At 32.4% G+C, this 17,915-nt stretch overlaps 1 protein-coding gene across 1 annotated transcript; it reads left to right on the top strand.

Moving 5' to 3' along the window:
• Positions 1 to 3,860: 3,860 nt before the first annotated feature.
• LOC148305784 (endocuticle structural glycoprotein SgAbd-2-like) lies at positions 3,861 to 10,229 on the top strand. Its single transcript, XM_088266015.1, has 3 exons — positions 3,861 to 3,893; positions 4,319 to 4,533; positions 9,807 to 10,229. Exons 1-3 carry the CDS (start codon positions 3,885 to 3,887, stop codon positions 10,105 to 10,107), a joined length of 525 nt encoding a protein of 174 aa, XP_088122141.1. The 5' UTR covers positions 3,861 to 3,884; the 3' UTR covers positions 10,108 to 10,229.
• The last annotated feature ends 7,686 nt before the right edge of the window (positions 10,230 to 17,915 follow it).

The raw sequence follows: 17,915 nt of genomic DNA, 5'->3' as shown, positions 1-17,915 counted from the left end.
AGGTCCGTACTGTGAAAAGTGTTACGTACATACTGAATTATAACATATTTGCAACATTTTGAGTGTGTCCAAATACTTGTTCACAAAATCTGGATTATCTCCAATTACAGGAGTTATTTTCATATTATTTTTTGACATCTCATCAAAGATGAAGAAGAATATGGAAGTTTCCAAATGCCCAAACTTCCATATTCTTCTTCATCTTTGATGAGATGTCAAAAAATAATATAACATATTTGGGTTGAAATAAAAGAGTCAACGATGAAAGGTCCATGGAAACAACTATGCCCACTAACTAACTAACTAACTAACCATCACGCCGCTTCCAGGGGTAGGCAGAGAGAATAGAACGCCACACCACTCTGTCTTTGCAAACATCCTTCGCCTCTTCCACGTTCATGCATCTCCTCTCATACACACCCGCCGATTATTACGACTCCTAACCTGACCACTTTCAAATAATTGGCATACCTGATCGTGCCATGTTTTTCTCGGCCTTCTTCTGCTCCTTTTTCCAATTACGTTCGCCTCATAAATTTGTTTTACCGTTCTTTCCTCGTTCATTCGTTCTACATGTCCAAACCATCTCAACACACCTTTTTTAATTTTATCGATATTTTATTAATTATATCGATATTTAACTTTTATCGACATTTTGTTATTTATTCTATAAATCTTTAATTTCATTAAAAAAAATACGAAATCCAAATTATTATGTGATAGCATTTAAGGAAAACAAGGAAATCATATGATCAGTTAATTTTACAACATTTTAAGTGTATTCAAACACTTATTATCAATAAATCTGTATTATCAATAATTATAGGAGTTATTTTTCACACAATTTTTTGTTTTCTCGGCCTTCTTCTGCTCCTTTTTCCAATTACGTTCGCCTCATAAATTTGTTTTACCGTTCTTTCCTCATTCATTCGTTCTACATGTCCAAACCATCTCAACACACCTTTCTTAACTATGCCCACAAATGATATATTTTATAAATTCTGATCACACTTCAAATATTTCACCTAATGAACGCAGTAAACCCGTATGTTAACAGTAAAGATATTATTGAGATGATAGCATTTCATTCTGAACCCTTGACAAATGAATTTCTAGTGGACTGACAAGATAGTGAAAATGATATAAAAATTGAAAGTAAGGAAGAAGAACCTGAAGAAATCATCAAAACCTTAACAATAAAAAGTATGAACGACTTTTGAAATATTATGGATCCGAATGGAGAACACATATCTCAAATGCGTAGGGCGATTTATAATAGTACTTCATATTACAGGACTTTCTATGAAGAAAATAAAAAAATAGTAAAATACTCGAAAAAAAAAATAGGAAAATATAATTTTTATTCAAAATGTATATTTTTAGTAATTTTTTGATAAAAACATGTTTTAAAGTACAATTTTTGGAGTTTTTTTTACATCCCTCTCATCCCTCTCTTTTGCACACATTTTCAGGAACCAATCGTGTGTGAAAGTTGAGGTCCGCCTGTACAGTCCTCCCACTGTTTTTACTTAGAGCTTTCGAGAATTTATGTTTTTAGATTTCCTTTTTTTAAGAGAAACATTTTTGTTTTTATTATTTACAAAAATATTTCGATTTCATACTATTTCTGTGAGCCTAAGCGGCTCATTATTAGAAATAGGTAAGTCTTTTTTTATAACAAAAACATCCCGGAACTTACTTCATGACAAGTTTTTTACTAAAAAAATATATTTATGTATAAAATTTTGATATCCAACACTGATTTTTAAAGTCTACTAAGTTGTATTTTGGTGTTGAGAAAACACATAAAAATAAATTTTGTGATAATTCTTTTGCCTGATTGTGGCATTTTCAAATGAATGCCATAACTAAGCGAAACAATCGTCACATATAAAATAAAACTTGGTAAAAAAAGTCAGTGTTTGATTTCAACATTTTATATATTAAATAGAGTTTTTCAAATTAATCGCCAAATGTATAAATTAAAAACACATATTCAAATATCCTATGAATATTTATGACAATGCCATATTTTGTCATTTTCCTGTACCTTTTTGCACGTATATTTAAAAAAAAATTATCCTTGTAAAAGGTGCCGGAACGCCGTTCCATCGCGTTAAATGAAAAAAAAGCCATGGAAATAGGTATCAAATTGTGGTAGAGTGGGTTCGAACCGAGAAACTTGACTCAAGGGTCTGTAACACTACCCACGGGATCACAACCCGACATATCTGAAAACTAAAAGAAATTTAATACCTATTTCTAATAATGAGTTGCTTAGGCTCATAGAAATAGTGTGAAATTGAAGTGTTTTGTAAATAATAATACAACAAATATTTCTCTTTTCTTAAAAAAAACGGTAATTTTTAAACCATAAACCTTCCTTACATTTTAATAATTTGCAACAATGCGTAAGAACACACATTTTAGTTTTTTCTTTATGACCCCTATCCATACCCAATGGTGCATAGGGCGCTGTATCGTATTTATGCCGTGTGATCTTGATCGTTACTTACATGAAGGCAAGGTGATCACTCTTTCGCTTCAGGGACCAGTCCAGGGTTATATTAAAAAAATATTATAATTTGAAATCACTTACATTTATTTCCAAACCCCTCCCCGGAATCGAACCCGGACCTCCAGCACGGTAGCTAAACACGCTAACCATATCACTGGGGAGGCGGACAAAATTTATTCTTGTAATATAACTTAAATTAATGAAATCGGATATATTATTTATATCTTTTGTAGAACTACTGTCTTTGCTGTTTGATAATGCCCTAAAAGGGCGAAAGAATTCTCACTTTTTTTTTTTTTCAAAATAAAAATACACCAAAGTAGACGCTAAAAATCAGAGTTTGATTTTAATATTTTAAATGCAAAGGACTTATTATATTTACCAAGTAAAATATCCGATTAATCTTTACTCTTCGATGAACACTATTCAAAGTATATTTATTTTATAACATACCGTTCCCACTTACCCCTCCCTTACACTCCCTTACGTAATTCACGGAGCTCATAAAAAAAACATTCTTAAGTATTCAAAGGTATATTCCGAAAAATTTTATTCGATACCAAACTCATTGAAATCATGTATCTCTTAAAGACATGTTCGTGTAATAATAAATAAATGCTTTACCCGCGTTACGCATTAAAAAATGAATATTTTAAGCGTTCAAAAATGTACACCTCCATATATTAATTATATGTCAACAAATATTAATTTGAATATTTCATGAAATTTTTTAATGAGAAAATTTGTTTTTTACTACTTGAGTTAAATTTATTTTATATTAACGACTGGTTTTGGAGATACAGATGCTTCCAAAACTAATCGTTAAAATAAAATAAATGTAACTCAAGTGGTAAAAAACAATAGTTCTCATTTAAAATTTCATCATGTCTTACCACAAAGTAAATGCCGAAACAATAAATAAAATATTTTTTTATTATTTAGTATTAGTAAGTGAATTTAGGATAATTATCTAAATGATTTTGTTTTTAGATTCATAACATGATGAATGTTTATTGCAAATAATTTGTAATTATTAATACTTCTGATTGAAATCCAAGTTCCTCGACCTTGAGGCTTAGGACGATCATTTTTATAAAGTCATGTAAAAGTAAGTTGGTTGTTTCACTATCGATCACCTTCATTAATCTTTTTAAGCATTGAGAAAGATATTCGCAGCAGATCATCCAATGTAAGTCATCTCTTTCTTATAAGAATTCTCATTGGGAAAGTATATTTATTAGATCATTGGAAGGGGCTTGATACATAAATATATAAGTATCGCATCTTCCATAGTTTAATCATACTCTATTCGTTGCTCATAACGACCAGTGGTACGTCTTCAAAAAGAAAAAATAAATAAATCAGAATGAAAATCGTAAGAATTTATTTTTTGTGTATACATTATCGCATATTTTCTTCTTAATGAAAAAAAAAGTATTAAATGTTAAATCAAACACTGATTTTTTTAAAATACTAAGTTGTATTTTATTGTTTAAAAAAACACATAAAAATCAATTTTGTGACAATTGTTTCGCCTAGTTGTGACATTTTAAATCGGCATTTTCATTAATTTGAAAATGCCTAGTCGAAACAATTGTCACAAAATTGATTTTTATGTGTTTTATTTTTAGGAAAAAAATACGACTTCATAGACTCAAAAGAAGTGCTTGATTTAACATTTAAAACATAAGTTAAAATATAGTTCTACAAATGAAATACCAAATCTATAAAATAAAGAAAAAAAATATTTTCAATGAAAAGGCTAGATATTTTATAAGGGTGTTTTATTAAATGTTACAGGCTCTGATCACCGTCTTGTTCGGTCTGGCTTCTTGCGGGCGTCTGGACAGCCAGTACCTGCCCCCCGGCTCGGCGTACCAAGGGGGCGCCGGCTCGGGCTCCGGGCTCGGCCAGCAGAGCTACCAAGCGCAGAACTTCCACAGGAACCCGGAAAATGACGTCCCCATCCTCAGGCTAGAGAACAATAATAACGGAGATGGCAGCTACAACTTTGCGTATGTTTTATTTTATATTTCGCATTATCATTTAATTCAAATTACAAGCTTAAATAAAAATAGAAAATTATGTTTTCAAGCGTCTCTCAAATGTGTGAATAAAAACCAGGATTCGGACCTCACATGCAAATGAAAGAGTTTCTGCTTAATCAAAGCTTTCCTCATCCCACCATAGATGTCTCTAGTGAACTTTAGAAAACTGTGTTTCGAGTTTGATCAATATATCTAGAAGTTTCAAGAATTTGAGTAGTGTGGTTTTCAATCATGGGTAGAATTGGTGAATGTTACATGTGTGTAAAGTGATCACTTGAACCAGCCTATGACGGTTGTAATCCCTGTAAATGCCCAGACCTCCATATTCCTCTCCATCTTTAATGAGATGTTAAAAATAATTTGTTTGCGTGTTTACCTAGTGAAAGGTTGCTTTTGCCAGTATCAAGTCTCATTTTTATTTACCAAAAAAATAAGAAAAAATATTTAATTATATTTTTAAAAAATCATAGTATACATGCGATTAGCTTTATCATTTTAGAAAAATATGACTGCAATTTTAGAATTAGTATTAGAACTATATCATGTCCACATTCGCAATGTAAATGTTCTTTGACTTACCCAATTATTTAAGAATAATAGACTTTTTACTCGAAACGTAATAATTATTTTTTGTTTATACATTTAAATATCGCTTACATTCATTCTCTCTGGTCTCAATCCTGCGGATTGGTCTGCAGCAACAGATGTCATCTCCTTCGCCATTTTCGTCTATTTTCGGAAGCCCTCTTCAGCTCCTCATATGTCGAGCAGCCATGTCTTCGTATAAGTCGCTTACGTATTCGCGGCGTGGGCGTAAGCGTGTGCGTGGGCGTTTACTGGCGTTTAATCCCTCGATCGATTCCTCTATTATTTTGTGCAGGAAACCCTCTTGTCTTAGCCGATCCATTATCGCGAGTAGCTGCTTCCTTTCTTTGATTAATCGTAGTACCTAATTTATGAACATGAACATAAATATCTTATTTACAGGAAAAATTACATTTAAGTGTTTGTTCTTCATATATATATATATATATATATATATATATATATATATATATATATATATATATATATATATATATATATATATATATATATATATATATATATATATATATATATATATATATATATATATATATATATATATATATATATATATATATATATATATATATATATATATATATATATATATATATATATATATATATATATATATATATATATATATATATATATATATATATATATATATATATATATATATATATATATATATATATATATATATATATATATATATATATATATAAATACATATTATATAACATATTTGGCGATTTGAGAATGTGCTGAATTTAATTTTTAATTTTTTTTTTTTATATTAATCAGTTCTTTATATTATTAAGTGATTTTTTCACTGTAAAATTTGTTCAATATTACCCTGGACTGGTACCTGAAGCGGAGGGCTGATCACCTTCCTTCATGTGTAAACGATCAAGAGAACACTGCGTTTATTTGACGCAGTGCCCTATGCACCATTGGGGTGCGGATGATGGTTTTATTATTATTATTATATTATTAATCATCAGAACATTACAACTGGCACCAGAATGAACATTACGTAAAACAGTTAAATCATAAGAAAATTTCAACATAAATTGAACCGTTCGATCACAAAATAAGATTTGTTAGACATTATTACGTGTATTAAAATGATTGACGGTAGATACTGAACTACATAGACGGAGGTAGATATTAAACACAACAAAAATAATGTTTTTCTATAACATTATAACTAAAAAACCAACCCTCGCTTGGTTTATCAAGCAGTTATAGTAATTCAAGTCGGAGTTTTTTTAAAATATTATTTCTATTACTTATTATTCTTTTATTGTTTCTTAAGTGAACCCGATTCATTACTTGGAAAGTTAAGATGGTGGATATAAATTTAAAATATTCAAATTAATTAACAATACTATTTATTGTTATAATATTTAAAATACTAAATAAATACTTGTTTTTTCATACTAGAGTATTATATTTTGTCACGACCAGTTGAATGTAAACAGTTTATATTTAGACCCATAGATGGAAGCAACTGAAGCTTCCAAAACTAATCGCAACAGTTTAATATAAAACTATTGTAGTAAAAAAAAAACTTTTTAATATTTAATTTAATAATATCTTACAACATTTTGAGTGTGTCCAAATACTTGTTCACAAAATCTGGATTCGGACCTCACATACTAATATAAGAGTTTCTGCTTAGTAAAAAGCTTCTTTACATCTCACCAATAGATGTCTCTAGTGAAGTTCTAGTGATTCAAGAACAAGGTTTCTAAATTGGTTCATATATATAGAACTTCCAAGAATTTGAGTAGTGTGGTTTTCAATAATGGGTAGAATTGGTGAATGTTACACGTGTGTAAAGTGATCACTTAAACCAGCCTATGACGGTCGTCAGCCCCGTAAATGCCCAGACTTCCATATTCTTCTTCATCTTTGATGAGATGTGAAAAAATAATATAATAATGTCTTAGTACAAATACAAAGTGAATGCTGAAAGAATAGTTCATTTTTTTTAAAATAGACAAATATGTAATAATGCGTCCACACTAAATTTCACTAATAAGTTTTAACATAGCAACAAACCATTTGGTTAATTTGATTACATTAAGCACGTTATTGATTTGCAAATTATTTATGTACATATGCGATGTTGTGTAAACGCTAAATATAACATAATGTAAATTTATGTTCGTTATAAATGGTGGCGGCTGTGCTTTTCCGATGCCGAGAGGATTAGTCTAGGGATTTCTCGTCAAAATTGTTTGTGGGCTAGAAGCACCAGTTCTATAATATTTACTCGGCAGGTATGATGATAATGTCGTGAGCCAACCGTGATTCTTCCCAACAACCTATCCGCACCCTATGACCACCACACCAGATTACCAAAGTATTGCGTAACTTTACAACCAAGCAACATACATGAAGGTGAAGTGACCAATATTGGGCTCTAGATTGTTAGAACAAGGAGTATTACACATTTCGCTCACTCCTTTCAAGAACGTCATAAATAAAAATTGTCAATTTTCAGTTGTACATGTTTTCGGAATGCCCAGAAAATGTACTATATCCCAACAAAAGAGGCATATATTTAACTTAATATTTACAAGGTTTTGTTTAATATTTTTTTTTTAAATACTAAATATTTTTCAAATGGAGAAAAAACCTTCAGGTTTTACCTAAAAAGATCTGTTGCACAGTAAAAAGTTCAATAAGTGGCTTGATATTTATTTTTAATTCATTGTGTTATATTTTCAAACTTTAAAAACGTTCTCCTTTTGTTTTATGACGTTCTCGAAAGGAGTGAGCGATTTGTGGAATACAGTTGACATAAGTCAAAGAGCTCAGGGATAGGTACATAACTACTAAGGTCTGAATTATGAATGGGGGTAAAGTAGGTACAGTAAATTAGGAAGATGCACTCGTACAAGCTTATGTTTGTTGAAAAGCTGCAAATCTTTATTGAAGAAACCTAGTTTTTATAAATATACAGTCCTGTCCATATGTATTAGGTATTAGGCACCCTCTAATGATTTGGTTTATGTCTTTGCGACTCTTGGAATTCTTGCAATTTTTTCGAATTATTGCTTTGCTTATAATTTAGATTTTTGAAGACGATCTCTTTCCAGTTCAGTAAATAGCTTTAAAGACGTACTAAGACGATTTTTTTATGATTCTTTAACTGAAATTCACTGTTTGCGACTTGAGGTGATCCTTTTTCTGCCAGTTTTGGGCGGTTTATATAAGAACCAGATTTTTAAAAGATTTTAATTGTTGTTTGGACCTTTAAGCTATTTTCACCTGGGTTTACCCTTCTGAATTCAATAAAATTATTAGAGTTTTACTCAAAACATTTTTATATTAGATAATTAAGGATTAAATGAAAAATACAGAAAAAATGCACATATTCACTGATGGTGGCATATTCGTTAAGTACTAGTATTTTGGATTCTTAGTATAGGAGTATTAAAAAGAGCTACCGTCCAAGTATTTGGACAATAAAATAAAGTAGATGTTCTACTAGGCCGTGGCGGTACATAGAATGATATCAGTTTTAGCAATTCAGGGCCATCAAAAATTATACAATGTTATAATATCTGAGGCAATTCGTCCTTCGTTTAATTTGGTTAATTTCAATAGATACAGCAAATAATCTTAATTAATCTGGTCTTCATGCGGATGTCATAAATTAGAATTTAGTATATGCCGTAAACCTACACATACAGATACAGTCCTCCCAGCTGATTCCATGCATCCTTTTTCACAAAAAATTGCTAGTTTCCATTCGTTGTTAAACAGATTGATTAACACCCCCCTTAACACTTTTAATTATAATCGTGAATTGAATGTTAATAAACAAATAGCCATAAATAACGGATATGATAAAACGTTAATAAGTAAAATGTTAAAAAAGAAAATAAAAAATAATTTGACTAAGAAATGCTTATACTCAGCATGCAACAAAGAATCAAAAACTAAATGTTGGTACAAAATCCTCTATACTGGATTAATAACTAAACAGGATTCTAAACTATAACCTTCTAATATCCAACCTGCGTATTATACGAGTAACAACTTGGGTCAAATCCTTGGAAACTCAAAATTAAAAGTAAACATATTACTTAGATAGAAGCGGTATTTATGAAATTTCTTGCGGTGACTGCGATAAAAAATATACTGGCCAAACTGCAAGAAGTCTGAGAATTAGAATAAGATAACATCGCCGTGGACTAACAAGTAATTATTTTTCGGAATTTGCAAATCATATCATGGAAAATAACCACTCATTTGACTCTCATACACTTAAATTATTACACTCTGTTACAAATAAAGGTCAAGTCACGAATAATTCAGAAAATTTAGAAATACATAAAAATTTAAATTCAGATAAAACAATAATTAATAATATACTATTTCAAAATACGTCACCATTATTATCAATGTTTCCTTTTACAATAAATCTCGTTCCTTAACCCTCCTCCCTATATTTATTAACCTATATATACATCTAAATATATTTTTGTTCGTTAGTTTTAATTTGTACCAAAAGATGAAAGCATCTGTCGCTTTCGAAACTAGTCGTAAATAAAAATAAAACTAATTAAAGTGGTATATTCAAGTGTTTAATTGTAATGAAATTATGTAATGAGACGTGAGCATAATTTCAGGTACGAGACCGGGAACGGTATCGTGGCGCAGGAAGCTGGCTACCTGAAGGATGCCGGAAGCGAGCACGAGGCGCAGGCGGTGCAGGGCTCCTACTCCTACCCCGGCCCGGACGGCAAACTGCTCACCGTCACGTACACGGCCGACGAGAACGGCTTCCACGCCCAGGGCGACCACCTGCCCACGCCGCCGCCCATCCCCGAAGCCATCCTCAGGTCCCTCGAGCTCAACCGCAGGGAGGAGCACTCCGGCTCGAATCACGGCCAGCAAGCCTTCAACGCGCAAACTGGATACAACTACTAAATCTACAAACGACAAGACGACCTCGAATCACAGATGATATTCATCTTGTCATCTTTGCATCTCCTATAAGTACGTACGCATTTTTCACCATGACGGATTAGGATTTTAATTTATAATTTGATTTTTCCATGTATAAAGCCATATTGTACATTCATACGTAACTATTTATATTTGTAATTTTAATGAATAAATTATTGAAAAATTATTGCGACTGATTTACATGTTATAATATAAATGTATTTTCTATGCATTTGATTATACCTATAGGAGCGATCAATTACATGAGTATGAAGATGTACGTAGATACAATAGTGCATGACTGTTATTTTTAAACACTTACGGCTTTTTGTTTCCTCTTAGAGAAAACTTTTATTTCATTTAATTACTGGAGGATCATCCAAAAGAGGGAGTCGCACAACGACATTAAATAAAACGCCTTATATCTTGCACAATCGCATAACAAGATTAAATAAACGTCTTATATCTAGCACAATCGCACAACAAGATTAAATAAAATGCCTTATATCTTGCACAATCGCACACCAAGATTAAATAAAACGCCTTATATCTTGCACAATCCTACAACAGGATTAAATAAAACGCCTTTATTTTGCATAATCGCACAACAAGATTAAATAAAATGCCACATATCTTGCACAATAGCACAACAAGATGAAGTACCTACAAAGTTTCATATATGGATTTAGATAAAGATTTCGTTTTTTTTTTCAAATCAATACTTATCGGCGGCACATAATACATGATTTTAGTAAATATCAGGCAATTATTACACACTTAGTGCTTCTTGAATCTTTTTACACAATGAACACAGATTTTAATTTATTGTTATTATGAGGTTAATTTTTGAAAACTATGTTCGTAGTTATGTTAGATGAAGTAACAATATTATTGGCGTTAATAAATGATTATATAAAACTAACTAACCATCACGCCGCTTCCCCGCAGGGGTAGGCAGAGAGAATAGAGCGCCACACCACTCTGTCCTTGCAAACATTCTTCGCCTCTTCCACGTTCATGCATCTCCTCATACATACCCCCGATTGTTACGACTCCTAACCTGACCACTTTCAAGTATTTGGCATACCAGATCGTGCAATGTTTTTCTCGGTCTTCCTCTGCTCTTTTTTCCACTTACATTCGCCTCATAAATTTGTTTTACCGTTCTTTCCTCACTTATTCGTTCTACTTGTCCAAACCTATTTTACGTTCTACATGTCCAAACCATTTTATATAAGTACCCATAGTATAATGTGTAATTTAATACAAAACCGCAATTAAAATCATCTGCGGCAATCAATTTAATAAAAAGTGCATACTTTTTTCACATCACAGACGAGATATCCCGTTTTAAGAAGTGTTTTGAATTGTGAATTATACCAGGCGCACAGAAATCGATGGAGTAATTCCATGGACATATTTTGTATATTCTTCTAGCCTATGGAATGTTCGAGGCGTTAAGAAGATTTTCTCTCTGGATTTTATACCAGGCGCACAGAAATCGTCGGAGTAATTTCATGGACATGTTTTGTTGGTTCTCTCGGTCTATGGAATATTTGAACCGTTTAGAAGGTTTCCTCTGTGGATTTCATATCGGGCGCACAGAAATCGACAGAGCAATTTTTAATGACATTCAGTCAACTACAAAATGTTCTGCGAGCGCGCGCTCGCACGTGCGCGCGTGCGCGTGTGTGTGTGTGTGTGTGTAAATTTCGTTTTGTATATATTTGTTTGGATTTTATCTTGCATCTCACCTTGTATTTTATTAATATTTTGTTTTTAGCTTTCCGCCTTCGTAGTGTAATGGTCAGCATGCTCGGCTACCGTACTGGAGGTCGCGGGTTCGATTCCCAAGGCGGCGCAAATAAATAAAAGCGATTTTTCTCTCTAATATTTATTTAATACATACCCTGGACTGGTACCTGAAGCGGACGGCTGATCACATTTCCTTCATGTGTGAATGATCAAGATAACACTGCGCGTTAGATGTAGTGCCCTATGCACCATCGGGTGAGGAAGAGGATTTGAAATTTGAAGAAGTATTCTATTCTTTCCACGTCCACTACAAAATTTTCATATTTTTAACTAATAGCTAATCATCTCTTAGTAGCTCTCCTCTTTGTAAGGCGATTTTTAAACTGTTAAAAACTGCCTCCATAACTCATAATTATCTCATCATTGAATCGTAGAATCATAATCTTTGAAGATTTGTTTTTTCATTCAATGAGATTTCTATATCTATAGTCCTTATTATTATAAATCGTCATCATATCATATCAGCCCGTTGAAGTCCACTGCTGGACAAAGGCCTCCCCTTCCGCCTCCACTCCTCCCGATCCTGCGCCGTCCCCATCCACTGTCTTCCAGCAAACTTCCTGATGTCGCCCACCCATCTCATCGGTGGACGTCCTTGAGGCCTCTGGTTCCTCGATCTCCACACCAGAACGCGTTTCGTCCATCTGTCGTCGGTCATTCTGGCTATGTGACCGGCCCATTTCCACTTCAGCCAAGCGATTCGCTCTACCACGTCACAGACCTGTGTCTGGCGTCGGATCCAATCGTTCCTTTTTTTGTCTCTTAATGGTATTCGAAGCATAATTCGCTCCATGCTCCTCTGTGCAACTTGCAACTTATGGGAGGATTGCTTGGTCAGAGACATTGTTTCCGCGCCATAGGTTAGGACGGGTAGAACGCATTGGTTAAACACTCTTGTCTTGAGTGAGTTGGGAATGGGGCTTCGGAATGTGGAATTAAGCTTTCCAAAAGCTACCCAAGAGAGATTTATTCTTCTATCCACCTTGCTGGTCTGGTTGTCTCTGCCGATGGTGATTTTGTGACCAAGATAAACATAGCTTTCGATTGTTATAAAAAGAATAAGAAATATAGATACTAGATATAATTTATAGTGCTATAATTTTTCGCTCAAAAATAATACGTACCTATACATCTAATTCATCTTTTGCTGCCTTACGCTTTACGGATAAGGTCAGAACTATATTTGATAAAATGTTTCCTTTTCTGGGGTTTCCAACAGCCTACGCCAAATGACCTTTACACTTGGCAATTGTTTAATTTATTTATTGTAACTGCACACAGTTGGTAGAATTCCATATTAAATTGTTGGGTAGTATAAACAAAATTAAACAAGGTTTATCGGATTGAATTCTACATTTAATTATGTATATGTTAATACATGACGCGTTTCGTCTTATTAAAACATTATCAACACTGAGTGTTAAAAATGTTTTAATACTTAATAAGACGAAACGCGTCACGTATTAACATATACATAAATAAATGTAGAATTCAATCCAATAAACCTAGTTTAGTTTTGGATATATTACCCAACAATTGTTTAATTATACTGAAAACCCTATACATACTTGGTTTTGGAAAAAAGGCTCTGTGTACTTACAGGCTGTTTAAATTTTATTAATGGTCCAATTTTATTAATACATTTGTGACTTTTCAATCTGAAGCAAGCAGTAGAGATATTTTGATACCTGTACCTTTTACCGGTGACTTAGCTTAGATAGATGGTCACCGGTAAATACCGGTAACCGGTGATCCGATTCTGCGCAAAGCAGCGACTATACCAGGCGTTCAGAAATCGACGGAGTAATTTCTCACGGACAAATTTAGTTGTTGGTTCTCTATATGGAATATGGTAATTTTTTAAATTATACTGTATTTTCAATATTAAATAAAATCCACGATTGAGAAAACTTTTATCATATATAATTCAATAAAAAATCTTCTTCTTCTTCTTCTTATTATAGGCCTTGCGGGCTGTTTCAAAAATTACTAAATAAAATTAGCGACAAAGAATTTAATGGAAGATTATGGACCATATTTTTTTACTATAGATGTGAAATTATATGATTATTATTATACCTTACATGAATGTGTAAAACGATTAATTAGTTATATCTCTTTAAATGTTAAATTTGTTTTAATTTCTCACGAAAACAAATTAATAATAAAAATGTCAAATAAAAATAAATAATTATATATTAATATATATATAGGCGGAAATATATATATAATATGTCCGCCTCCGTAGTGTAATGGTCAGCACGCTCGGACTTCCGTTCTGGAGGATCCGGGTTCGATTCCCGGGGGGGGGGGTAAAATAAATATGAGTGATTTTTTCACTGTAATATTTATTCAATGTTACCCTGGACTGGTACCTGAAGCGGAGGGCTGATCACCTTTCCTTCATGTGTAAACGATCAAGATAACACTGCGTTTATATGACGCAGTACCCTATGCACCATTGGGGTGCGGATAAGGGTTTTATTTTTTTTATTATTATATATTAATAAGTTGTTTTTATCTTGGATTTTTTTTTAATTATTAATTTTTTTAGTTACATATCGTTTTTATTGTGCTGATTCAGTAAGTCTTTCCTTGTGGGGTATAGCGAACACAGCACGGCTGTCCGAACTTAAAACACAGTAAGAGACACTTTTTTTGAAAAACGTTTTTTATAACTATAAATTTACTTAGTCTAAAAATGCAAAAAAAAAGTTTTACAAAAAATATTGCTTTTTTTTTAGGTCAAGGGATCTTGCATCTCTTGTGTTACTGCGACCATGTTAGGTCTATTGTGACCTCCCTCTGTATCACAGCTCATTTCCGAGACCTACGTGAGTCATGTATCTCACGACCTGTTTTGGTGGTAGGAGCTTCACCTTCTCAGAGTCCAGTAGAGGTCCTCCAAGGATGTGACTTCGTTTGTGAGCGAGTGCGTCACATATATAGAGAATGTGGATTGGCGTTTCGTTATCCTCCATACAAAATCTGCATACTGGGGAGTCATGAAGTCCAATTTTTGTCATGTGTTTCCTCAGTCTGCAGTGTCCTGTAAAGGTCCTGGTAAGGATCCTTATTTGTTTTTTTGTTAAGCTTTAGAGCTTCTGTGCTGAATTTCCGCGAGTAACTTACTGCGTTTTGAGTTTGGACCGCCGAGCAGTACACCACTTGTGACGCATTTAGCGGTATTGGCATAAATTAGCAAAAAATAATTTCTTAGTACAACAATATTTTATCAGGGATGGCAAACCTATGGCACGCGAGACGATTTTGCGTGGCAATTAGAAGTAAAAATAAAAGCGAATATCCAAATTTTTTTTTTATTAAATCATACATAAGAAGAAGACTAACAGACGAAAATACTGCTGCTTGTGTTATATTAAAAGCTCCTAGCTATGAATCCGATATACAAAAAAATTAGCATCCAACAAAGAAAATCTCACTAATAATGATGTGAAGGATCTAAAAGATTTTTTGTTTGTCTTCTTTCTTTCTTTCAAAATTTTATTATTGTACAAATATCATATCGTTATAAATTTATTTTAATGACCTGATGATGGAATGATTATTCCGAAACCGGTAGTCACGAATAACTGTTTATAAAAGTGGTATTACTCAAAGTGAACGATGAACGATAAGGAGATTATTGTTTTTTAAAGTTTGTTTTTATTTATTTCTTTTATTTTGCTATTAATAAGTACTTACCTACTTAATTTATAATTTTTTTATGCATCAATGCTTTGTTTATTTAAAAATCTGAAGTTACACAAACATTTGATGCGTTTTTATTTCCATGACATATAACACGCGACTTATTTTTATATTGGAAAAAATGGCTCTTTGTCAGACGGGAGGAACATCTAATTTAAAATACTCAACCTATAAAGGATTGTATTAGACTCGTTTTGTGTTTATAACATGCCGACACAATTAATATTTTCATACATCATTTTCTTTTGGAAAATTCGCCTTCGAAAAACGTTATTTTCGTAAGTTGGCAATGAATGACGTCACAGAAACGATGGAGTTATTTTAATATTGGTAACATTGCTTAGTTATTGGCAGCTCTATTTGTTAATGTCTATGGTAGGGTGGACCCTCCCACCCCCTCCCCTCATATTTGTAATACATAAATAGTAGTGTAGTGGTAAACAAACAATCTACACTACTATTATTACAGCTCTATAAACCATAGACAATAAACCAAATGACGTCATAAAACGTTCGATGACGGAAATTTGATGACGTATGCGAACGCACGTTTTTCGTTTTATTAAAATATCTAAAGTTTAAACCTTCATAAATCCCTTATTTCCCTTCTTCTTCTTCTTCTCCGTCTTATTCCTCCTGATGAGGGTTGTGACCCTTGTCTACATATTTCAATAAGAATGCTACCGACAGTCTTGTGATTTTTCATAATCACACATCGTGATATTTATCCATTGGCACTCTGGCCTAAAAATGGTTCTCCGTCCCTGGCTTATAATCTGGGTACAACTGCACCCAGAGACGGATTTTCCGATCCCCTCCCAAGTCAGTCTCGTCATGAACCGGCTATCAGTGGCGTGACAGATAAGGAAATACATCGGAGACAAAAATATTTTCGCAAAATTATTTCATTAGACATTTCTTTGTTAAACAGTATTTTATAGAATAAAATAACTATGTTGTTTATTCCACATTCATTTTATTTGACCAGCAACCGGGTTTCGTCGTAACCGACATTTCTGATGACTAAATTCGGTTGCTGGTAAAATAAAATTAATGTGGAAAAAACCACATAGTTGTTATTTTATTCTATAAAATTATTTCAATTTAAATTACAAATCAACGAAAAAAACCTTTTTGTGTATCGGGTTTTTAAGGGGATATTCGCAAACACAGAATTCATTCGCCGGGCGACCACTGGAGAGGCCACATGTCTGTTGACGCCCGATTATTTTAAAAAATGTGTATTGGATATTTATTTGTATTTTACAAAAAATACAAATAATTTGTTTTTTTCAAAATATTTTTTAACTCCTTACCTTTCAATGACTCTTTTCTTTCCAAAACCATAAAACTTTTTTGATATAAAAACAATGTTGTTATAAAACAAAACATTGTTTTAAAAGTGAACTTTTTTAGTCACTGAAGGGCAAATTGGCTTTAAACAGACGAAAAATTGAAACACTCCCCCTCCTCCGAATTCAAAAGGCAGTTGAAAGGAAAGAGTGGGATAATCGTTACGTCACTAACAGATTAAGCACATGCGATGCGTGTACTGTGTTAATACGTAGCAAAGGGAACCAGTAGACGCTTGCATATTTTACTGTGCATTGGTGAAAATGTTTTAAGGCCGAATATTCGAAATTATTAAATCGCAACTTAATTTTCTTTAAACCCAGGTAACATTTTTTTTCACTTAAACACTGTTTTTGTATTAAAATAATTAGTTTTTCATCGAAATAAATAAACGGCTTTGAAAGGAAGACTTATTGAAAGCCAAGGAGTTCAAAAAAAGCATAAACATATTTTTATATATTGTATTCTTAAAACCAAAAACAAAATAATTAAAAAAAAATGGACGTGCCCTGACGTCTCATTATGAATTCTATTATTGCGGGTAAAGTTTTAATATTTATAAGTATAAATTTTCCATAAATTTATATCCGATTTCTTAAATCTATTTTTTTATTCAGACTATATATGTAGGGTAAATTTCATTAAAATAAATTTAATAAATATTTATAAATTTTAAAGAAATTTATTTATTTTATATGCGTAAGTTTATCTCGAATTACGAATAACAACAAAAAAATATTTTTTTAATAAATAAAAATAAAACTCACAGTGAGTGCCTCTACGGCCTTGTCGTGTATAAACATTGTCTGCATTTAGTGATATCGAATAAAGTCTAAGGCAGTTTGTTAAAAGGTATATATTAATTCAATGGTACTAATGAGTGAAATGAATGTACCAACATATGTTCGCAC

Source organism: Brachycentrus maculatus, unplaced genomic scaffold, assembly GCF_059751285.1.
Source record: "Brachycentrus maculatus isolate JH-2025_06_01 unplaced genomic scaffold, ASM5975128v1 h1tg000261l, whole genome shotgun sequence".
NCBI lineage: Eukaryota > Metazoa > Arthropoda > Insecta > Trichoptera > Brachycentridae > Brachycentrus > Brachycentrus maculatus.
This window is presented reverse-complemented; position numbering and strand designations above follow the sequence as displayed.

Bases quoted from the DNA above. Each gene is read 5' to 3' on its own strand.
- LOC148305784 (XM_088266015.1), top strand. The intron at 4,534-9,806 runs GTATGTTTTATT...GCATAATTTCAG, and splicing joins GATGGCAGCTACAACTTTGC to GTACGAGACCGGGAACGGTA.